The sequence below is a fragment of the Schistocerca serialis genome, chromosome 2 (genome assembly GCF_023864345.2).
Source record: "Schistocerca serialis cubense isolate TAMUIC-IGC-003099 chromosome 2, iqSchSeri2.2, whole genome shotgun sequence".
In the NCBI taxonomy this organism is placed as follows: domain Eukaryota; kingdom Metazoa; phylum Arthropoda; class Insecta; order Orthoptera; family Acrididae; genus Schistocerca; species Schistocerca serialis.
In genome coordinates this window covers 760,563,018-760,587,694 of record NC_064639.1, presented here as the reverse complement: position 1 = coordinate 760,587,694, position 24,677 = coordinate 760,563,018, and the positions used below count along the sequence as shown (strand labels likewise).

Below are 24,677 nucleotides of genomic sequence, written 5' to 3'. Positions count from 1 at the left end.
ACTAACATTCAATTTATGCACTGCAGACTAAAAGAAAACAGTGAAATTCACGAACATTACAATAGAATAAACTCAAACCTGCATGTGTAACATGCTAATACACAACTTTGTCAAAGGCAGCATTCCACATTTTTACCAGTTATTAGGATTTCTTCCTGTCCCATTCATGTATTGAATGTGAGAAGAATGATTGTTTGATTACCTCTGTAATTGATCTAATCTTGCCCTCACGATTGCTATGTGATCAATAAGTACAGAGTTGTAGTATATTCCTAGAATCATCATTTAAAGCCTTTCTTGAAATTTTATAAGTAGACTTCTTCAGGACAGTTTATGTCTACCTTCAAGAGTCTGCTGGTTCAGTTTCTTCAGAATCTCTGTGACACTCTCTCAAGAGTCAAACAAACTTGTGACCATTTGTGCTGTCCTCTCCACCTTCAAATATCCACTGTTAGTCCTATTTGGTATGGGTCTCGCACACTGAGAAATATTCCAGAATGGACTGCACATATGGTTTGTAAGCAATCTCCTTTGTAGACTGATTGCATTTTTCCAGTATTCTATGAATAAACCAAAGTCTACCACTTGCGTTACCCATGACTGAGCCTATCCATTTCATATCCCAACTGTCACACCCAGGTGTTTGTATGTAGGAGATGGCCGATTGCAACTGTATACTATGTTTTTTTCATTTTGTGAAGTGCGGAATTTTACATTTCTGAACATCTAAAGCAAGCTGCCTATCTTAGCACCACTTTGAAATCTTATCAATATCTGCCTGAATATTTATGCGGCTTCTTTCAGGCAGTATGTCACGATAGATAGCTGTGTCACCTGCAAAAAGTCTGTGGTTATAAATAATATTGTCAACGAGGTCGTTAATATACAACATTATCAGCTAGTGTCCCAACACCCTTCCTTGGGGCACACTCAAAGTTACTTCTACATCTGACAATGACTCTTCATCCAAGATACCATACTGCATCCTCCCTACCAAAAAGTCCTCAATCCAGTCACAAATTTTGCTCGATGCTCCATATGATCGTGCTTTTGACAATGAGTGTAAATGTGGTACTGAGTCAAAAGCTTTTTGGAAATCAAGAAATACTGCATCTACCTGACTGTCTTGACCAGAAGCTTTCAGTATGTTATGTATGTATGTCAATAGCCTCACCGCAAGTATACAGTCTACCAAAGATAACACAATCTTGCTTGATTAAGTACAAAACATGAACCTGTTGAGTGAAACAAATCTTATATACACCTGTTGCATGTATTGTAAACTATAATTTACCCAACAAAAGTATTAACATATTTTGTCAAACATTTTGTAATTGGAAACATAAGAAATCTACTCACCAAGCGGCACAGGAGAACACATATATAAAAACGGTTTTACATATGCTAACTTTCAGAACCAGCAGCTCCTTCTTCCAGAAAAAGGGTTGAAGGAGGAGGAAGAGGGGTGAAGGAAAATGGCTGGAAAGGTTTAAGAAAAGGGGTAATGTTCGGAAAAGTCACCCAGAACCTCAGGTCGGCGAGACTAACTGGATGGGATGAGAAGCAAAGATTGGTTCTTAGAGTCTGTACCAGACAAGATTTGAAAACCTGAGAGCCATTACTGGCCAGTCCTCTGAGGGAAAGAATAGGGCAGATGGAGGGTAAACTTTCACCACAAAAACAGAAGTAGTAGTGCATTAATTAGAAGCTTAGTTTTGAAAATCTAAATCTAATCAGTTTGACAAAAGCAATTCCAGCCATTTTTACTCTTTTTTTTTTTTTTTTTTTTTTTGGGTCCATTCATTTTCCTACAAGTTTCCCAAACATAAGAAACTCATCACATGGATATTTGACTTCTTCATTAAGTGGCACTACTTTCTTTTCAGTGTGTTGACAATACATTTTATTTCAATTTCTAGCTTACTTTGAAACTTGCTCATTAAGATTGTCCATTAGTTCTTGAAGTTTATCTGCACCAGACACCATTACTGCAATGTCACCAGAAAAACTCCGGTGATACAGCTCTGTTCCATTAACATGTATTTTAGCTATCTGAAAACCTGCTATTGGGCAGTTTAGGACAGTTCTGACAATACAAAAACTCCTTGCCTAAGTCATCTTTCAGTTCTAAATTTCCCACTATTTTGATGAAAGCTAGTATTCCCAAATGTATCCTTGAGTATACTAACATAGACTGAAATACTGACTCCTTTCACAAGTGCTGTTGATACAGATTTTGTTAAAAGCAAGTCAACAGGTTTCTCAAAACCTATTAATTCCAAGTGGTAATTCACAATCATTGCACCATCCTAAAATTTCATCAACTATTCCCAAATGATCCACTGTACTTTATCCATTTATAATGCTAGCTTGTTCCTTTGCCTGATTATAATCAAGGAATTCTGCTATGCAGTTGGTGATGTTAGTTGTATATTGGCAACAGACGGACTATGATACACTTCCAGCCGAACATCTTCACCCTGCGAGTTGCCTACTCTTGGTTCACTGGCGTCTCTCGTCCAGACTATTCTAAGTACTACAAGGGCATCACTTGTTATGGACACAATACTGTATACAAAAGGTCTGCTGATGCTCCGATTGTTACAGGTGCCACCAGGGAGAACCAGCCATGTTTTCGAGAAGCGTGCACACGAGGAAACCTGTGGCACTGCTATCGAGGAAACAAGTACTGGCCGACATCACATGATCATGAACATATATCCTCCTGCTGAATGCTATCTCCAGCAACAGCATTCCACTGCTCACTCAGTTCCAGGTCAGAAGCTGGCTACATTCATAGCTCATCAGTCGTAACTCGCAGAGACCAGTGTGGACCCTCCAGTCTATAATGCACTGCCTCGGCACTGCTTCACAGTACTCAACACTGTGCAGCCGTCATGGCGTGCCACACAACACAGACCCCATGGACACTGCTCCGCAACCACTCAGCATGAGACTTCACTTGGAATTGGTATTGTGCCAGTGAACTTTGCTTCTGTAATTCTCAAGTGATTGCAAATAATTTTTCTTTTGTATTACAACTAAACTTTATTGTGAACTTACGCTGTGAATAAAGTGTTCTTCAGTCTGACCTGGGACACACCAATTATGACTACACGCATCACCCAACAAAGGTCTTAACAGTGACAAGGATATTTTTTTAAAAAATTTTTATTTTTTTTTTGACTGTAGGGATTTGAATACCATGTGTTTGTTTATTATTCTCATTATTTTTCTGAGGGTCACTGTTGGTGATGCAACAATGTCACAGGGGACAGTTCATCACTGGTGTATCTGTCCATGTTGAAACAAAGTCAAAGGGATGGTTTGTCAGGTATTGCTTACCCACATGTCATGGGTGATATACTGTTGAACTTAATATCAGTACCTGCTCAAGATCCAGTACCTTTGCTGGCTCTTACAACATATCCTCGTCTTGCTCATCACCCATCCACTGCCCACCTCCACTTACGTCCAACACTACTCCACACATAGCAGCCATGGTAGGCCTCCTCCTGACGTTGGCGTTGCGTGGACACCTGTTGATGATGAGATTCAAGTCCACACGCTGCAGCTCCTGGAGTCATCAGCTGTTGTTGTCCTGCCCAGCCATCATACCCCTCCCTTCAGCTGCACCCGAAGCTACACTGCAACTTCACATCATCGTCACTCTAGGATGCATCATCCAGCTCCTCTGATGCCCCTGCCTTCTTGCTGCAAGTGTCCTCACCCGCCAACCACTCACTATCCCCTCTGACCACAAGCTCGATATTGCACCTTCACCACAGGAGTAGCCAAGGCAGACTCCCTCATGAGAGTGGCGCACCATGTCTTCCAGCCGAAGTCATTGGTTACCTTCCTTGTCGCCATGCCACATGCTGAATCTACGATGCTGAAGCAGTGGCTGTCTCTCTGCACCCAGCACCACGACCCAACTGTCACCCAGCCACTGCCCTTTCCCAGAAATGCCTGATGCTGCTTGTTTCCTGTGTTTCTGCCTTGGTGCAGCCGTGGTAAGCCTCCTTATCCAGGCACTTCACTTTCGCTGCTGCTGAGCTTACGGTCTGCAGTTCTAGTGCCGTCCCCTGGCTCCACTACTGCTGAGTCAATACTGCCCTTCCGTAGTTGAGCCCAACACTACCAACCAATACACACCGCTGCTCTGAGCCAACGCAGCTATGGTCAAACTCTTTCTTTCAAGGACAGCACACCATCACATGCCTCTGATTCTGTCCAACACACATCTTTCTCTGTGGTGTAGATTTTTTCCATGTTCCTGTGCATACTGCGGAGATGCCCTTCCCACTACCCACTGATATCTCTCACACCAATATACACTGCTGCTTTGAGCCAACACAGCCATGGTCAAACTCTTTCTTTCAAGGACAGTACACCATTATGTGCCTCTGATTCTGTGTAACACACATCCTTCTCTGTCGTGTAGACTTTTTCCACGTTCCTGCGCATACTGCGGAGATGCCCTTCCCATCACCCACTGATATCTCTCCATCTAGATGTTCCTCTACTCCAACATTACTCATGGCATTGGCCTTCCTGCCATCTGTGGCCTCCCTTCAGTTCGCGTTTCCCAGGTGCCCTTTGGTTTCTTTTTGTGGCAGCTCTCCAATCTCCAGCCTACTCCTTACGTGCCCCTTCATGAGTCTGCACTGCTTCTTCCCTATGCACTCCCACATGGCAGCTGTTGTTCACAGATTTGTTAGCACTCACCAACAAGGTGTCTGTCATCAGCATCACTGCGCTCCTGGCATCGCATTGGTTGAGCCCAGACTCCCAGAGCCTTCACCAGCTCCACCCCCATTCTGTGGACAATAATTCCATTGTCTAATTACTTTCTTCTGGAAAGATGTGTTCAAGACAAACATAATGCTTGCTTTGTAAATTCTTACCCCTATCAATTCTGATAGCAAACCCAAAGTTCCCCACAGAAGAATCAACTTTACATTTTGTCCCATATTTGCATTCAAAATTTCCATTATTTTTGTTAAATAAGATCTGCTGGCATTTATCAGTTTTCATACATTTTCATGGAGATCTCACATCCTCATCAAAATGTGTGCATAAACTTGATTTATTTCCTTGTAATATCTTTTGTTTATTTTAGAAAAAAGTGTAGCTACTCTGAAATTCATTCAACAGCTGTGTTACAAAAACAAGTTTCTCATTTACAATAAACTCTAACCTGGATTTCCACCTTACTATGTTCCACTACAATAAAACTATATCCAATTTTTAATTATATTTGCTCTTTATTGTCATCATCCTCTGATAATCCTGAACGATGTTGTTCAGTCCTTTTCCAACTCCACTAGCCTACCTTCAGCTTCTAAAGTCAGCAATTTATTGTTCCCAAATAAAAGCAGTCAATTTTATTAAAAAAAGTCATCTTTCTTGCCTAGGCTGCTGGTCGAAGTAACAGTGCACAGAGTGCTAACATGCATTCTTTCAATTTGTTTTTTGTCTCTGTGGACCCATGATGGCGAATAACACCAGAAAAAAGTACTAAAAACTAGCCTAATTTTGTCTGATTTACATTTCTCCTGTTCACTAATATTTCAATGGTACATTTCCTCTTTCGACTGCCTTCACTCTATCATTCTTTACATCAGTTATAGTATTGAAGTAGTGATCACTGATAGACTTACACTGGCGAACAAAAAAAGTGAAGTACCCAGAATATATGGTGGATTTTGATGTAACTTTGTACACATACATACCTTCAGTAGGCATGTAAATGATGAAAGTTGCAATTCTCTGTAATAGGCAGATTGCCCACCAGAGTGCATTAATGTTGTTTGTGTTTAGCGTTGTTACCAGGCCTGGTAGTGTACATAGAGGGCATCAGATGTTGAGTGATCACTCTGACAGACACAGAAATGCTGCATATTCATGTAAGACAGTGTTATCAGTTGTATATCAGCAGTGAGCTGCATATGTCTGGTGCCAGTCTGATGTCTCTGCCGTGTAGAGTCATCTACCTGTTGCCTGAAAATGTCTCTCCTCCAGCGACTGTCTATTCATACAAGATGGGCATCATATGTCACGACACTGCGCTGTATACAAACAGTATATTCATACACCAATCGTTCCAGGCTCCACCAAGGAGCAGCAGCTATGTCTCCAAGCAGCACATGCACCAAGAAACTGGTGACACTGCTATCAAAGAACAAGCACCATCCACACATCATGTTGATGCACACATACTTCTGCCTGCTGGGCAGGCACAGCCTCCAGCTACCCATATTATCAAATTTTTCTGACAGTATCTGTGTGTCACAATTTTAGCTTCGGTTCAAGTGTTGTTGCCAAAGGAATTCTCCTAGCTGACGCTTTTGGTCTGTATGTTTTTAGTTGTTAATTCATCTTTTTAGTATTTCTGTGACAGTTCAAGTCCCAGCACTGGCAGTGTATTTTTGCCTACAGTTTGAATGTCCTCTCACATTATCATGTCTGTCCCATTAGTGAAGCTGTCTTCGTCTCACATCAATCAGTCACAGGAGCAGCAAATTTAGAAACTGCTGCAAGGCATAATGCAGCTCACTCAGATTTTATCTGCAACAGCAATGTCTAGACATGCTTCTCCAATTTCTGCATCGATGTCGGGTGTTTGACGGCCAGGAGGAGGACTGGGCCATTGTACTGTCATCGGAGATACACCTTACAGCCTACAGCATATCCAATTCACAGCACAGTGGTCACTTTTTTCCAAGTGCAGGTGCAGAAGTATTTCGTTTGTATTGTCAGTTTTTCCCCTCTTAATGGGGGAACAGTTAAACGTGCATTTTGGTTGTAGTAACAGTCGCCTCCAGTTGCGGCATATGTGCACTTTGTTTTGTGCTCTTGGCCACCAGTCTTCCCATAGTGATCCAGTGTGCATTTTCACAAACAGGACAGGCCAAACAGAATTTTATTGTGTGGTTCACTGGGCCATCTTCTGTCAGGTTGTTTGCAATGTTACTGTACTGTACGGCATGTGGTTCAGCGTGCACAGAGTTCCATTGCAGCAGTCCTGTAACTCACTGCCCTTGCCAGTGGACACCGATTCTCTCCTACTCGGCGTCAGCCTAGACGGCGCAGGCCCTGTTACGGCCGACCCACTTCTCAGCGTTAAGCCTGTTGGTGCTTGCCCTATTCCAGCCAGCCTGCCTGCTGTTCCTGCCCCGGTGGTGCCAATACCAGCTGACTCATCAGCATGTTCATCAATGGACCTGCCACATGCGCTTCTGTTGCTGCTGCCAGCCCTGCCACCGGTCTCACCACCCAAGCTGGTGTCACCAATCCCACCGTGTGTTTCCCTGGGCTGTGTGCTGCATTTTCTTGGAAGTTTTACTGCAAGCCTCACCGATGCCCGTGATGTTCAGTCACTGTTCCCCTACATGGACATGGCACGCTTGTTCTGTTGGGCTCATTTTCTTGTGTTACTTAGTGGTATTTTCATACAAATGGTGCTGAGCTTTTTGAAGTTGTTTTGCAATGTTTGTGTACTTTTTCTATTCATGTGTATCGGATGTCACAGGTCCTACACCCCGTGCTCAGCAGTCTTGTTCATTGTGTCTTGTACTTTATCTCAATCCAACGATTCTTGTTATGTATATTGCCTTTTCTTCTGTTCAGTTCTATGTACTTGAATATCAACTGTTTATTCGTTATTCTGTAGTGTTTCTGGAGGTCACTACCAGTGGTGAAACAATGTCAAGGCGGACGGTTCATCACTGGTACCTGACTGCTTGGGAAAACAATGACAAGGGAGACAGTTCGCCACTGATACCTGCTATCACTCACTTGATTGACTGGGCTGGTCCAGCACCACCTCATCAGGCTCCAGCACCTCATCCGGCCCCTGTGCCTTCACTGTTCATGTACACACACTGCATCTCAAAGGGCCTTCAACAGTGTCATCCCGCTCAGCCATTCAAGCCCTTTTTCACTGTGCCCGAAACTGCTTTGCCCCTTTGCCACAAGGCAGCAACCTTGGCTGGCCTCCTTGCAGATGGCTTCACCATCTCCTTCATAAAGGGGAAGTGGTGTTGTATAAAGGCCGTAGGCCACATACGTCTGCTTCCAGTCCAAAGTTGCCTATCCATTGCCGCAAGTCTCCCTCCTCTGGTGATTGGTTATTCATACAAGACAGCATCACATGTCATGACACTGCGCTGTACACAAACAGTATGTTTATATGCCATTTGTTCCAGGCTCAACCAGCTATGCTTCAGAGCAGGTTGTGCAACAGGACATAGGTAGCACTGCTGCCGAAGAACAAACACGGTGGCACTGCAGTCGAAGAACAAACAACATCTGCCCATCATGTGGATGCAAACATAGTGCCACCTGCTGGGTACATAAGGCCAGGCACAGCCTCCTGCAGGCAACTGCTATTCTGGTTCCAGTTTCAGTTTCCATTTCAGTACAATGGATTTCAGTTGCTCTAACAGTACTGGGCCAGGAGCCAGCTACACTCATTGTCCACCTAACAAAACTCGCCGAAACACACCAGGATGCTCTGCTATGCTTTGTATCATTGTCATGCCTACACCTCTCCATGTGGCACAGTCCTCTCAGATGTAACCCTACAGCCGTGTGGAATGACACTTCCTGCAGAGCTGATATCATGCCAGTAAACTTTATATTCGCTACCTCAAGTGATCCCTAAAGATCTTTCCGTTGTTGTTTTTTGGGACAAATTGTCATTGTGAACTTGTGCAGCTAAAAAAGTGTTTTGCATTGCAACTTGAGAATCAACTTTTAACATAGCAAACAACCAACTTATGAAGTGCACAATGGCAAATTATCAGCATCTGATAGTTTGAAAGGGATCTCACCGTGGGTCTCCACTTGACCAGCTGGTTAAATCATATAATATACAGATTTATGGAGCAATCGGATGTGAAAGTGGTCCAATATTAGACTGCATGGGAACATGTAGGCATGCATACTAATCATCAAGGTTCCATTCAACTACATCTGATGACCACAAGGGAGTTCAGTACTGTGTAGCAAGCACATCACAACCCCTTCCCATCTGTGCCTGCCATCCAAGAACAAGTTACGGACTACCTCAACATTCTGTATCATCCTGTACCATTGGTCAAAGACTAGCTGCAGCCAAACTAGAGAATTTCCTTCCACTTTGTAGGCTACTTACACTACGAAACAGACAGCTTCTCCTACCCCCAACTCTCTGTGCATCTACTCTTACCCCGTCCCCCCTCTCTATCCACCTCTTCCTCTCCATCTCCTCCTTGCCTTTCCTTACTGCCCCCCCCCCCCCTCCTTCCCTCTGTTCATACCCTCCTCTATCTGTCTCAACCTTCGGCCAGATGTGCCCATCCACAGTTGTAGCCCCTGCAAAACAGGTTGATGAAGCAGGCCAATACTACTCCCAGAACATGCCTGTCATGCAGGTCAACCTACACATCAGGGGATTGAAAACCGTTTCTTGCTTGACGTGTAGGCTACCCTGCAAAGCAAACCCAATATTACTCCCACACAACATGCCTGTTGTGGAGGACAGCCTCCAGAGAGTCAACTGCTGAAAAACAGGTTTTTTCCCATATCTCTGCTCCTATGAGAGCTGTGAGGTTATAACTTCCAGAGTGATGATACCTGTTTTCTAAGCTAACGAATTTGGTTGAAATCAATCAAGGGGTTTAGAAGGAGATGCCACACACACACACACACACACACACACACACACACACACACACACACACACACCTTAGCATTTCCCCATGCTTTCACCTGCCACATAAAGCGCACATCTCTTGTGCCATCTCCTCCTCTGCCCTCTCTCAGCTCATTACCTTCTCACCACCTTGTCTGTCCATCTCCTCCTCCTACATCTCAGCCTATCTCCTCTTCCCCACTCTCTTTCTGTCCATCTGCTCCTCCCCCTTCCTCTCTGTGCATCTCCTCCTGTCTCCTCTCTCACTGTCCATCTGTCCATTCCCTCCTGTCCCCCTCTCTCCCAATCCATCTGCCCCTGCCCCTCCTCTCTCCATGTCCTCATCTACCCATCTCAACTTTCACCCATGCATGTCCATCCACACGCTTAGCCCCTGCAAAAGAGGTCGATAAAGAAAGCTGATACTACTTCCACAACATGTCTCTCGTGCAGCACCGCATGTATGCCAAGGGCTTGGAAACCCTTTTTTTCCAGTGGTATTTAGGCTCCCATGCAAAGCAGGCTCCTAAAGCAGGCCAATGCAACATGCATTTTGCGCTGGGCAGCCTACACATTGAGGGCTGGCAAACTGTCTCTTGCGCCTGACGAGTAGGCTGTCCTGCAACACATTTGAATAAGGCGGGTTGATACTATTACCTGACCTGCTCTGCAGACAATCAGAGGCAAGAAACAATTTTCCATCCTCAGATGATTAGGCTTCCCTACATAACAACTGTGCTGTTGCAATAGCGTCAGCTTGCTTTTTGACCTGATTTGCACAGGCTACAGGCGAGGAAGCACATAGCTGGTGGAAAATTAAGATCCATAGAGGAGTGGGTGGACAGAGAAGGATGCAGGAGTGTGTGTGTGTGTGTGTGTGTGTGTGTGTGTGTGTGTGTGTGTGTGTGTGTGTGTGTGTGTGATTAAAGCTAAACTTTCAAACCACTATAGAAATAACACCACTGGTCAGAATGATGTCAAACTGCAATGGAATATTATCAGTGAAGGGGGAAAAAGTATGGGAGAAAAAAAAAAAAAAATAGTTACAAAATGTAACAATAGATGGCACTGTAAGCATATTCATTTAATAATGGTCGACTACAAATGACAAATGAATCAAACAACAATGCCTAAAGTGTATGAAGATGTTAAAAACAAACTGTACTACTCAGTGTGCATGGGTGTACAGGTGTGACACTGTCAGTTATGTAAGCCCATCCACCAAGGAAACGTCATATCACATCGGATGGGAAAAATTGGTTTTTAATTGTCCTGAGGCCAAAAATCACATAAAAAGCATCACTCACATCAGTTTTTGATTGTCCTGAGACCAAAAAGCACATGAAAAGCATCAATCACATTGGTTTTTGATTGTCCTCAGGCCAAAAACAGCATAAAAAGCATCCACCAAAATCAAATTGGATTATTAATTTCTGTGTGACTATCACAAAACATGTTCAATATGCTGTCCACCGTTTTCTGCAACAAGTTGAAATCGAGAAACAGTATGTTCCACAACTGATCAAAGTGTTGCTGCAGTCATGTTCAGAATGTGTTGCACAATGTGTGCCTTCAATGCAGCCAAGTCTGCAATCAGAATACTGAACACATCATCTTCCAGATAGCCCCATAGCCAGAAGTCACATGGATTAAGATCTAGTGATCAGGACAGCCAGGCTGTAGGGAAATGGTGGTTGATAATTCTAGCATTTCAGAAATGATGCTTCAGTAGCTGCTTAAGTGGATTTGCAATGTGCGGAGGTGCGCCATCTTGCATAAAAATGATCCCATCCACACAGCCACGCTGTTGGAGAGCTGGAATGATGTTGTTGCACAACAGACACTCATAGCGCTTACCAGTGATGGTACAGGTAACAGGACCAGAAGCACCTGTCTCTTCGAGAAAATATGGCCGCTTGATAAATGATGCCTTAAACCTGCACCACACAGTGCCGTTTTCAGGATGAAGTGGTATTGGTTGATTTGCGTGTGGATTTTCCGTTGCCCATATTCGACAAATCTGTGTACTGACATATCCTGTCAGATGGAAGTGGGCTTCGTCTGTCCACAAAATCTTCCACGGCCAATCATTGTCCACTTCCATGCGAGCAAGGAATTCTAAAGCAAAGGTCTCTTTTGCTTGCTCGTGCGCATGGGTAATTTTGAATGGATAGCAAAAAAGGATGTTTTGTAGGATTTTACGCACCGTGCTGACAGGTATGTCCAATGTTTGGGCAATTCTCCGTGCACTACACATTTGCACACCATCACTTGTCTCCTCTTGCATTGCTGTGACCACTGATTCTACTGACATCAAATCAATTCGTTTCCTCCCTCTACCAGGTTGCACACCAAAAGAACCCATGTTTTCGAATTTCCGAATCATTTTCTCCAAATGCACGGCAGTCATCGGACCAACACCTTTTTTCAAACCCTTCAGTGTCTGGAACTTCTGAAGAGTGATGTGTGTACATTCATCATTCTTGTACTACAGCTTTACAAGCAAAACGCGATTCTGCGTTGAGACAGTCTGGTGAACATCACAAACACAAAAGGAGGAAAAGCTGTGTACTATTTTACTTCTTCTGCCCTACATTACCCCCCGTCCCCCTTCTTTGATAATATTCCGTTGCAATTTGATGTCATTCTGACAAGTGGTGTTATTTCCACTGTGTTTTGAAAGTTTAACTTTATATATAAACACACACACACACACACACACACATACACACACATGGTCACAAGCTCACTACTTACATGCAATGGGTGTTAAGCATTAAAGTAGTTCCTAGAGTGTTACTATTTATTCTAACCTCAAAATTGGTCAAGTGCTGCATGATGCGATCAAATACTTTAGAGGTTATACATTTAAAAGTATTTTTTTATGGTTTCTGTTATTTATATGAAGTCTGGTGAGAATGGTATACAAGGCACAATCCATAGTAATGTTCAAGTGTTTTCAAAGTTTTACCAAGCGAGGTGGCACAGTGGTTAGCATGCTGGACCCACATTAGGGAGGACGATGTTTCAAACCCACATCCAGCCATCCTGATTTAGGTTTTAATGATTTCCCGAAATTGCTTCACGCAAATTCTGGTATGGTTCCTTTCAAAGGGCACAGGCGGCTTCCTTCCCCAACCTTACCTAATCCGATGGGACCAATGACCTTACGGTTTGGTCCTCTCCCCCAAACAAATCAACCAATCTAAGTTTTATGTACTACTTCAAAAACTGTTTGGTTATGAAAGTATACAAAATTACATCTCACAAAATAGATCCTTAGGAAATGTCCAGAAACATTCATCTTACTTTATTTAATCACTCCTTATACTGCATGGAATAGTGTCATTAATGAGCAAGACTGTGCACCAAAATTTTTGTGTCAGTGTATTGAGTGTACGTCAAATTCATTGTAATGAAACAAGAAAGCTTAATCTTAATTGTAGAGAGACTACAAAAATCACAACCAGTATAAATCAATTATAGGATAAAAAATCTTTTATCTGTTGTTACTTACACGCGTTCCACTCTCTCTTCTTTCAATAATGCATGTCTTTCATCCCGTGCAGCCTCCAACAGCTTCCGTTCCACCCATGAACCACTGGGTGCAAACTCCTTTTTCCCCTTTACTGGAAGAGTTCTCTCCAGACGTACACGGTATCGTTCCAATTCAGTTGCCCTGAAAATGTCAAAATTTAAGATCATTTTTGCATTGTTCTTCATTTCACTAGAGCACAGAATGGTAGAGGAGATGACAAGCAATGTTTCAAAGGAAAGTGGAAAGACGTACAGGGTCATGAATGTTAGCTGCAAAAGACAAGCAACAGGCTTACACCGTGTGAAACACAGAAGGGATTTTTCTCCAAAAAGAAGAGGACCAAAAGCTAATTTATCTTCGAAGAGACTGGCAGTACCCTTTCAGATGGTATTCTACACACATTACATTGCGTGTGTGTGTGGGCACGCTTGAGAGATAGAGGGGGGGGGGGGGGGGGCGAGGAGGTGAAGATGATGATTAAACAACTGACATTGAGCAAGCTTGTACACTGAATTGCCCTCGAGCAATTGATTGCTTTTGCAATATTTCTATACTTAATTTCTTCCTCATAATGTTTCTTTTAATGAAGAATATCCACAACTGCTCAATCTAAGGATGTTACTGCTTCTTCTTCTTCTTCTTCTTCTTTTTTTCCAAAAGTGATAACTCTCTCTAACCAGCCATCAGCAACATTGAAAAGATTAAAGAGTGTAGGTCCATAAGCACACTATAAAAATAATTAAACAAATATTATGGGACACAAATCAGCAGATATGATGCACATGTTGTTGTTGTTGTGGTCTTCAGTCCTGAGACTGGTTTGATGCAGCTCTCCATGCTACTCTATACTGTGCAAGCTTCTTCATCTCCCAGTACCTACTGCAACCTACATCCTTCTGAATCTGCTTAGTGTATTGATCTCTTGGTCTCCCTCTACGATTTTTACCCTCCACGCTGCCCTCCAATGCTAAATTTGTGATCCCTTGATGCCTCAAAACATGTCCTACCAACCGATCCCTTCTTCTAGTCAAGTTGTGCCACAAACTTCTCTTCTCCCCAATCCTATTCAATACCTCCTCATTAGTTACGTGATCTACCCACCTTATCTTCAGCATTCTTCTGTAGCACCACATTTCAAAAGCTTCTATTCTCTTCCTGTCCAAACTGGTTATTGTCCATGTTTCACTTCCATACATGGCTACACTCCATACAAATACTTTCAGAAACGACTTCCTGACACTTAAATCTATACTCGATATTAACAAATTTCTCTTCTTCAGAAACGATTTCCTTGCCATTGCCAGTCTACATTTTATATCCTCTCTACTTCGACCATCATCAGTTATTTTACTCCCTAAATAGCAAAACTCTTTTACTACTTTAAGTGTCTCATTTCCTAATCTAATCCCCTCAGCATCACCCGATTTAATTTGACTACATTCCATTATCCTCGTTTTGCTTTTGTTGATGTTCATCTTATATCCCCCTTTCAAGACACTGTCCATTCCGTTCAACTGCTCTTCCAAGTCCTTTGCTGTCTCTGACAGAATTACAATGTCATCGGCGAACCTCAAAGTTTTTATTTCTTCTCCATGGATTTTAATACCTACTCCGAATTTTTCTTTTGTTTCCTTTACTGCTTGCTCAATATACAGATTGAATAACATCGGGGAGAGGCTACAACCCTGTCTCACTCCTTTCCCAACCACTGCTTCCCTTTCATGCCCCTCGACTCTTATAACTGCCACCTGGTTTCTGTACAAATTGTAAATAGCCTTTCGCTCCCTGTATTTTACCCCTGCCACCTTCAGAATTTGAAAGAGAGTATTTCAATTAACATTGTCAAAAGCTTTCTCTACGTCTACAAATGCTAGAAACGTAGGTTTGCCTTTTCTTAATCTTTCTTCTAAGATAAGTCGTAAGGTTAGTATTGCCTCACGTGTTCCAACATTTCTACGGAATCCAAACTGATCTTCCCCGAGGTCCGCTTCTACCAGTTTTTCCATTCGTCTGTAAAGAATTCGCGTTAGTATTTTGCAGCTGTGACTTATTAAACTGATAGTTCGGTAATTTTCACATCTGTCAACACCTGCTTTCTTTGGGATTGGAATTATTATATTCTTCTTGAAGTCTGAGGGTATTTCGCCTGTCTCATACATCTTGCTCACCAGATGGTAGAGTTTTGTCATGACTGGCTCTCCCAAGGCCATCAGTAGTTCTAATGGAATGTTGTCTACTCCCGGGGCCTTGTTTCCACTCAGGTCTTTCAGTGCTCTGTCAAACTCTTCACGCAGTATCTTATCTCCCATTTCATCTTCATCTACATCCTCTTCCATTTACATAATATTGTCCTCAAGTACATCGCCCTTGTATAAACCCTCTATATACTCCTTCCACCTTTCTGCCTTCCCTTCTTTGCTTAGAACTGGGTTGCCATCTGAGCTCTTGATATTCATACAAGTGGTTCTCTTCTCTCCAAAGGTCTCTCTAATTTTCCTGTAGGCAGTATCTATCTTACCCCTAGTGAGACAAGCCTCTACATCCTTACATTTGTCCCCTAGCCATCCCTGCTTAGCCATTTTGCACTTCCTGTCGATCTCATTTTTGAGACGTTTGTATTCCTTTTTGCCTGCTTCATTTACTGCATTTTTATATTTTCTCCTTTCATCAATTAAATTCAATATTTCTTCTGTTACCCAAGGATTTCTATTAGCCCTCGTCTTTTTACCTACTTGATCCTCTGCTGCCTTCACTACTTCATCCCTCAGAGCTACCCATTCTTCTTCTACTGTATTTCTTTCTCCCATTCCTGTCAATTGTTCCCTTATGCTTTCCCTGAAACTCTGTACAACCTCTGGTTCTTTCAGTTTATCCAGGTCCCATCTCCTTAAATTCCCACCTTTTTGCAGTTTCTTCAGTTTCAATCTGCAGTTCATAACCAATATATTGTGGTCAGAATCCACATCTGCCCCTGGAAATGTCTTACAATTTAAAACCTCGTTCCTAAATCTCTGTCTTACCATTATGTAATCTATCTGATACCTTTTAGTATCTCCAGGATTCTTCCAGGTATACAACCTTCTTTCATGATTCTTGAACCAAGTGTTAGCTATGATTAAGTTATGCTCTGTGCAAAATTCTACCTTCCTCTTTCATTTCTTCCCCCCAATCCATATTCACCTACTATGTTTCCTTCTCTCCCTTTTCCTACTGACGAATTCCAGTCACCCATGACTATTAAATTTTCGTCTCCCTTCACTACCTGAATAATTTCTTTTATCTCGTCATACATTTCATCAATTTCTTCATCATCTGCAGAGCTAGTTGGCATATAAACTTGTACTACTGTAGTAGGCATGGGCTTTGTGTCTATCTTGGCCACAATAATGCGTTCACTATGCTGTTTGTAGTAGCACTCCTATTTTTTTATTCATTATTAAACCTACTCCTGCATTACCCCTATTTGATTTTGTATTTATAACCCTGTTATCACCTGACCAAAAGTCTTGTTCCTCCTGCCACCGAACTTCACTAATTCCCACTATATCTAACTGTAACCTATCCATTTCCCTTTTTAAATTTTCTAACCTACCTGCCCGATCAAGGGATCTGACATTCCACGCTCCGATCCGTAGAATACCAGTTTTCTTTCTCCTGATAACGACGCCCTCTTGAGTAGTCCCCGCCCGGAGATCCGAATGGGGGACTATTTTACCTCCGGAATATTTTACCCAAGAGGACGCCATCATCATTTAATCATACAGTAAAGCTGCATGTCCTTGGGAAAAATTACGGCTGTAGTTTCCCCTTGCTTTCAGCCGTTCGCAGTACCAGCACAGCAAGGCCGTTTTGGTTAATGTTACAAGGCCAGATCAGTCAATCATCAAGACTGTTGCCCCTGCAACTACTGAAAAGGCTGCTGCCCCTCTTCAGGACAATGTACAGACAAACAAATTATTATATTTCCAAAAAAAATTGGATGATTTATTCATGAGAAGAAGCTTCACAAACTGAACAAGACAATAATGTGCTTGTCCACGGGACTCATCACAGGAGACAATTTTATTCCAGTCAATGAGATTCCTGTACAAAGATGAGTCTGGAGATATCCTTGGACGGCAGTGGGATACCAGTCTGATTGTCACCTCCCATATGGCACTTCTTGTAGACAAACAAATACATATAGCAGCAATCCCTGAAAATATAGATCAGTTCTACATAGAATCGTAAGTGTATCTTTGGACAGTACTGATAACGAACTTTGTTTTGCAATTACCAGTTATCAATAACATTTGGCTGTGAAATCTCTCTGCTGCTCTTTTCTTTGGCAGATTCAGTATTTCCTTCAGAAATTTTTCATAGAGGAATAAATTTTCTGATAAATATGGGAAAATGGACACCACTGCCCACTGCTGTGAAGTGCATGTTGTTGGTTGGTTTAAAGGGGGGGAGGGGGGGGGGGGAAGGACCAAACTGCGAGGTCATCGGTCCCTTGTTCCTGGTAAAATAATTACACAAGGGAAAGAAGAAAAGAGAGGAGACATACAGCATACAGCACAATAACAGGAGAAAGGAAGAACCAGAAGAATGACAGGACAACCAACATTACCTTGGACAAAAACAGGAAAAGAAAACCACAGAGAGAAGAAAGAAACAGGTAGAAGGGATAAAAACAAGAGAGCAGATGACCATGGCTGGCCAACCATGAGAATAAAAAGGGAAAGCCAGACGCTCTGCGACACATTAAAACATCCAGTCTAAAAGCATTAGAGTGGAGAGCACAAAGGGACAAAGCCATGTGCTAAAACTTATATAGAATGATAATACCCACCGTCATGTATAAAAAGTAAAACTAAATTAGCTGATGGGGCGTTGTCAGCTAAAATTAATGGCAACGAGTCTGATAACTGAAGAGTCTGCTGCAGGGCAGCCAAAGGAGGACAGCTCACCAAGATGTGGGCCACTGTCAGCTGGGCGCTGCACCAACACTGAGGTGGGTCATCACGGCACAATAGGTAGCCATGTGTCACCCAAGCATGGCCAATGTGAAGATAGCAGAGAAACACAGAGTCCCTGCAAGAGGCCTGCACAGAAGACTGCCACACATTCATAGTCTCCTTAATGCCATGCACTTTGTTGTGTATGCTGACATTATGCCATTTCCTCTTGCAAAGCCGCAAAACCTTGTTGCATAGTACTGAATGCATGTCAGTTGCAGTGGTTTCCGCGTAGCCTGTTTGGCCAGCCTGTCAGCAAGTTAGTTGCCTGGGATTCCAACGCGACCTGGGGTCCTGACAAACACCACTGAACGACTGGACCATTCCAGGGCATATATAGACTCCTGGATGGTCACTACCAAAGGATGATGAGGGTAGCACTGGTCGATACCTTTTCGGCTGATCAAGGAGTCAGTACACAGAAGAAATGACTCCCCAGGGCATGAATGGATGTGCTCAAGAGCACTAGATATAGTCACCAGCTTGGGGCAGTGAAAACACTGCAGCCATCGGGCAAGGAAAGCTGTTCAATATGTCCTCCATGGACATATGCGAAGCCGACAGGAGCATCATCCATCGAGCCGTCAGTGTAAACCACTTCATGGCCTTAGTAAATGTCAAAAATCAAGAGGAAGTGGCAACGGAAAGCCGCGAATGGACCTCAAGTATAGGTGGTAAACGCAAGGACTCCAGTTCCGAAAGAAGGGATTGGACAAAAATTTCAATTGGAGGCTCTGACCTGGGCTGCCGATGCGAAAGATGAACCGCTGTGGGTGAGAAAAGGAGACGGTGAGTCAGATGCGCAGGAGAACTACGAACGTGTGCAGCATAACTGGCCAGCAGTTATGCATGCCTAATCTGCAATGGAGGGACTCCGGCCTCCACAAGGACACTGGTCACCGGACTCGTCCTAAAAGCTCCTGTCACTAGGAAAACGACGCAGTGGTGCACTGGGTTGAGTAAACGCAATGCTGAGGGTGCCACCAAACCATAAACCGGGCTCCCAACCTCAAGGCGGGATTGAACAAGGGCTCTGTAGAGATGCAGCAGCGTAAAGCGATCTGCACCCCTGTTGGTGTTGCTCACGCAGCAGAGGTGCTGCCAACACTTCTGCTTAAGCTGATGAAGGAAAGGAAGCCAAGTCAATCGGGCATTGAAAACCAGTCCTAAGAATCGATATGTCTCCACTACAGTGAGTGGATCATCATGAAGGCAAAGTTCTGGTTCTGGATTAACGGTACGACGCCGACAGAAGTCCATAACACACGACTTTGCTGCCGAAAAATGGAAACTGCGGGCTAGAGCCCATGACTGCGCCTTGTGGATGGCTCCCTGTAGGCGCCGCTCAGCAACACCAGTACTGGTGGTGCAGTACAAAATGCAGAAGTCGTCTGCATACAAAGAAGGTGAGACGGACGGTCCTACAGCAGTTGCTAGACTATTAATGGCTACTAAAAATAGAGAGGCACTCAATACAGAGCCTTGCGGGAACCCATTCTCATGGATATGGGGGGAACTATGGGAGGCGCCAACTTGGACACGGAAGGCATGAAGCGACAGGAAATTTTGAATAAAAATTGGGTGCGGGCCTCAGAGACCCCACTCGTATAACGTAGCGAGGATATGATGACACCAGGTAGTGTCATACGCTTTTCATAAACCAAAAAAAGAGGGCAACCAGGTGTTTCTGTCTGGAAAAGGCTGTTCGGATGGCAGACTCTATGGACATGAGATTATCAGTGGTAGAGCAACCCTGGCGGAAGCCACCACCATGACATTGAGCCAGTAGGCCACGTGACTCCAGGACCCAACCCAACCCAATCACCGACACGCCACACGTTCCAGCAGCTTACAAAGAACGTTGGTGAGGCTGATGGGCCAATAGCTATCCACATCAAGTGGGTTTTTACCGGGTTTGAGCACCGGAATGATGGTGCCCTCCCACCATTGCAATAGAAAGACGCCATTGCACCAGATCCGGTTGAAGATGAGGAGGAGATGTAACTTGTAGTCAGATGAGAGATGCTTAATCATCTGACTGTGGATCCGATCTGGCCCAGGAGCTGCGTTGGGACAATGTGCAAGGGCAATGAGGAGCTCCCACTCTGTAAATGGGACATTATAGGATTCACTGTGGCGTGTAGTGAACGAGAGGACTTTCCCTTCCAGCCACTGTCTGAGAGTGCGAAAGGGTGGGGGGTAATTCTCTGATGCAGAGGCTTGAGCACAGTGCTCAGCAAAGTGTTCGGCAATCGCGTTTACGGCGGTAGATAACACGCCATTTATGTTAACACCGGGAACACCTGTTGGGGGTCTGGTACCCAAAAACACATTTGATCTTTGCCCAAACTTGGGCAGGTGACATATAACACCCAATGGTCGAGACGTATCTCTCCCAACACTCCTGCTTCTGCCATTTGACAAGCTGGTGAACACGGGCACAGAGCTGTTTAAAGGCTATGAGGTGCTCCAGGGAAGGGTGCTACTTATGCCGCTGTAGAGCTCGCTGAGACTCCTTAATTGCTTCAACGACTTCCGGCAACCACCAAGGGACTGCCTTTCGCTGAGGGCACCCTGAAGAGTGAGGGATAGTGTTTTCTGCCATAGAAACAATTGTTTTAGTCACCTGCTCAATCATCACATCGATGTTACCGTGTGGGGGAGATTCAACGGTGACAGCAGATGTGAAAGTTTCCCAGTCTGCCTTGTTTAAAGCCCATCTGGGTAGGTGTCCATGGGCCTGACACACGGGCAGTGACAGGAAGATGGGGAAGCGGTCACTACCACACAGGTCGTCATGTGCTCTCCAGTGTTTAGATGAGAGAAGTCCTGAGCTGCAAATTGATAAATCAATGGCCGAGTAACTACTATGAGCCATACTGAAATGTGTCGCGGCCCCGGTATTTAAGAGGCAGAGGTTGAACTGGGACAGTAAAGTTTCAACATCTCTGCCTCGGCCAGTAAGCACAGTGCCACCCCACAAGGGGTTATGGCTGTTAAAATCTCCCAAAAGTGGGAAGGTTTAGGGAGTTGATCAATCAGAGCAGTTAATACATTCAGGGATACTGCACCATCTGCAGGAAGATATACTTTGCAGACAGTTATTTCCTGCGTCGTCCTTATTCTGCCAGCCACTGCTTCAAGAGGGGTTTGAAGGGGCACAGTTTCACTACAGACTGAGTTTAGGACATAAACACAAACCCCACCAGACACTCGATTATAGTCGCTACGATTCCTGTAGTATCCCTTATAGCCACGGAGGGGAGGGGTCTGCATTGCCGGGAACCAAGTTTCCTGGAGGGCACTGAAGAAAGCAGGTGTAAAGCTTAACAGTTGTCATAGCTCAACAAGGCGGTGGAAAAAACCGCCCCAATTCCACTGGAGGACGTCATCATCATGAGACTGGGAAGGCATGCAACATTCAGTGAGGCAGTTTACGCCTCAGGGTCACCTGCTGCCACCGACTTTTTGCCTGAGTAGTCCACATCCATTGTGTCTGAGGGTCTGGTGAGATCTAGGTCCTCAGCGGCCGCCAGAATCTCGACCACCTCCGCAGACGCAGAGCTTGTAGGTAGTGGTGGTGTAGGTGCCAGCACAATTCCCTTGGTTTTGAGGATCTTCTGTTTTAGATTTCTCTCACTGCTCCTTGGGTTTCCCTGGCTGGGAGATCTTCACTGATTCAGTCTCCAGGACTGAGGATGAGCGTGAAGCCCTGTGACCAGCTGCTTTTGGGCTCTTCAGCCACTGGCGAGTGTCATCTTTCCCAGTAGCAGAAACCTGGGAAGGAAGTGACCCAAGGGACCCCTTCCTAGTGAGAGGAGCTGAAGAAGACTTACACTTCTCCAGCTCAGAAGTGGGGACTGATATCCCTAATGGTTGGGGGGGGGGGGGTGGAGGTGGATGTTCTCCTGAAGAAGGTGGTGCAGGAGCAACAGGGAGGGAAGTGCCCCCACCATCAAGGGCACAGGTGTAGTGTTCTGGTTCTGAGAGGCGACAGGAATGCAAGGAACTGATGAGGCGACAACTGTTCTCGTAGCCGTGGCATAAGAGGTGGTCATAGCCACGAGTTGGATCATTCCTTGGCTATTTGTTTAACTGTCACAGCAACATCAAAGTTAAATAATCTCTGGGGATTGTTATAAGGAAGTTTACAAGCAAGTTCACTCCTGATATACGCTGATAATGCATAATGTAAAGAAAGCATGAAGATGCTCCTGAATGGATCATCAAATGCCACCTCTTCTTCATTGTTATCTTTTCTGGTAGATAGATGAGCTTGGTCAGACACGTTTTGATGCAGACAAACAGTAACATGTTTGCACAAAAAAGAAATATTTTGCTCATTTGCTAAAAATTACAATAATTTATTAGCCTACATTTGTTTAGCAAATAACAGTAATCAACTTATCCACTAGCAGTGCTATATCATTATTACTTATCCCCACTGTGGGCACTTACTCCGAATGCCAGAACTGTGTGGACACAAGGCAGTGATAACAGCCCTTGCTGCCTTTGGCAAACAGAGCACAAACATTGATCAAGTGAACATGTGTAAAGCCTACAGAGAATCTGTTCCCCTAGAAACTGTTCTATATCCTTCTCGTATCTATGTGTTTGGACTGACAGAGAGGAAGGGAAGGGAAGGGGGGGGGGGGGGGAGGAGGATTTTTTTTTTTAATCCAAGACAACAAGTGTGCCAGTCTAAGAATGTATCTGCTCAGTTATGTCACTACTATGAAAACAAATACCATTTTAATTACAGCAAATTCATCTCATGTACTTTCTGAAGACAACATCTGCTGAATAAAGGATTATATCACTATTCAGTCCATTTTCCAATTCTCAGCATTAACCCTCTGCCGTGTCCTTGTTAGATGCTTTCGGGAGTCCAAATTATTTTATCACCTGCTGCTTCTATCACTGTCTTTGAGGGAATAACACAATACAAAAGAAGATTCACAACACCCAATAAATGCTAGGTTAGAGCTAATGTGTTTCTGTGAATACGTAGTACTCTTATATGGCCAGATGGAATTTTTAAAAAAATATTCCTAATACCTTTACGACTACTTAACTCTATTCAGTTTGTTATAAAGTTCATGACGGGCACAGAAAAGCTATATTTCCCCCTCTGTATTAATTCAAAGGAGCATGGTTGAATGGATGGATGTGTGTTCACAGTGTTAACAGAAATGTTGTCCTAAAGGAATGGGTATGTAGAGTAAGAAATCATGAGCCTGTTGAGGTCAAAAATCAGTGATAACTAGGGAAGGACAAACAATCTCTTGACAGGGAAATAAATAAATAAATAAAAACAGTAGATTCCCCTAAAATCAAGGCAGTCAAGTCCTTTCCAACAAAGATGTAATAATCTAGGCCCTAGGTTTCTAAAAAACTGAGTGCTATTCTGATGTGGCATTTCATAAGTAGGATGACCACATAACCCTATACTTTGATTAAAATAAATTTGTGATTGATGTCTGAGTGCATCGAGTGGTAAGTGCCAGCTGCCAGCCGCCAGCCAATCGCAATTCTTCCTCTGACACCACACATTCACCATACTGGCTGTTTTGTAGGCAATGGCAGAGCCTTGTCAAGTGTGACTGGCTGCACACTGGCAACACTTTCCTCTGCCTCTGCAACATGCCAATCATTAAGTTATTTTATTTGAAGTATAATCATAGGAACAACAGATACCAGTTCACCCACAAAGGAGATAGCTACAAAGTCCTACTTCAACTGATACCTGAGTATTGCTGCTCAGCCTGCGACCGTTAATAGGTACAACTGATGTGGAAATGGAGAAGATACAATGAAGAGCAGAGCACTTCATCACAATCTTGTTTGGTAAATGGGAAAGTGTTATGTAGATGCCCATCCAATTCCTGTGGCAGACACTAAAGTATGCACATTCCTGAAGGAGTCAAGTAACATACTACTCTCTCCTCCAGCTATATCTCATGAAAAGATCCATGAAAGATTCAAACTGATATGGCAGCTTATCAATAATTATTCTTCAAGCATACAATTTGCAACTGGAACAAGAAAGGCAGGAAGTTACAGTGGATTACAAAGTATTCTCTTTCACATATTGTAAAGTGGGTTGCAGAGTACTTATTTACATGGGATAGATTACTGGAACAGCCAAGGACAAGCAACATCAACAACACACACACACACACACAAATGAAAGTAATGCAAATCAGTTAATCACCTGTTGTTGAACAGTGCCTATAAATAATCGTGAAATGAGAAATGGCAAGACCATTGTCATGATACGAGGTGCGACAATAAAGTAATGATACTGATTTTCTTTGCAAGATGTGGCAACCCTGCAGGCTTGCGTAGGCACAATATCTTCGACCTTGGTCTATAAGCTGCTTCTAGTCCAAGTGGCACATTGACGCAACTGCTCAGTCGTGAGTTGTGCTGTAATAAGTTAACATGTGTTTGTGTCTCTCGT

At 43.7% G+C, this 24,677-nt stretch overlaps 1 protein-coding gene across 2 annotated transcripts in view; it reads right to left on the bottom strand.

Moving 5' to 3' along the window:
• The window catches only part of LOC126457968 (uncharacterized), a 158,278-nt gene that overhangs the window by 117,453 nt on the left and 16,148 nt on the right, over positions 1 to 24,677 (bottom strand). The window contains exons 1-2 of one of the 2 annotated variants that reach the window (XM_050094728.1): positions 13,197 to 13,328; positions 4,729 to 4,820 (exon numbers count right to left, since the gene is read on the bottom strand). Coding sequence is in view for 1 of the 2 variants with exons in the window: in XM_050094727.1 (XP_049950684.1) it covers positions 13,197 to 13,358 (162 nt within the window). In the remaining variant the exon portion in view is untranslated. Of the gene's footprint in view, positions 1 to 4,728; positions 4,821 to 13,196; positions 13,359 to 24,677 lie in introns of those variants that run through there. The other variant, XM_050094727.1, reaches the window with a different exon arrangement.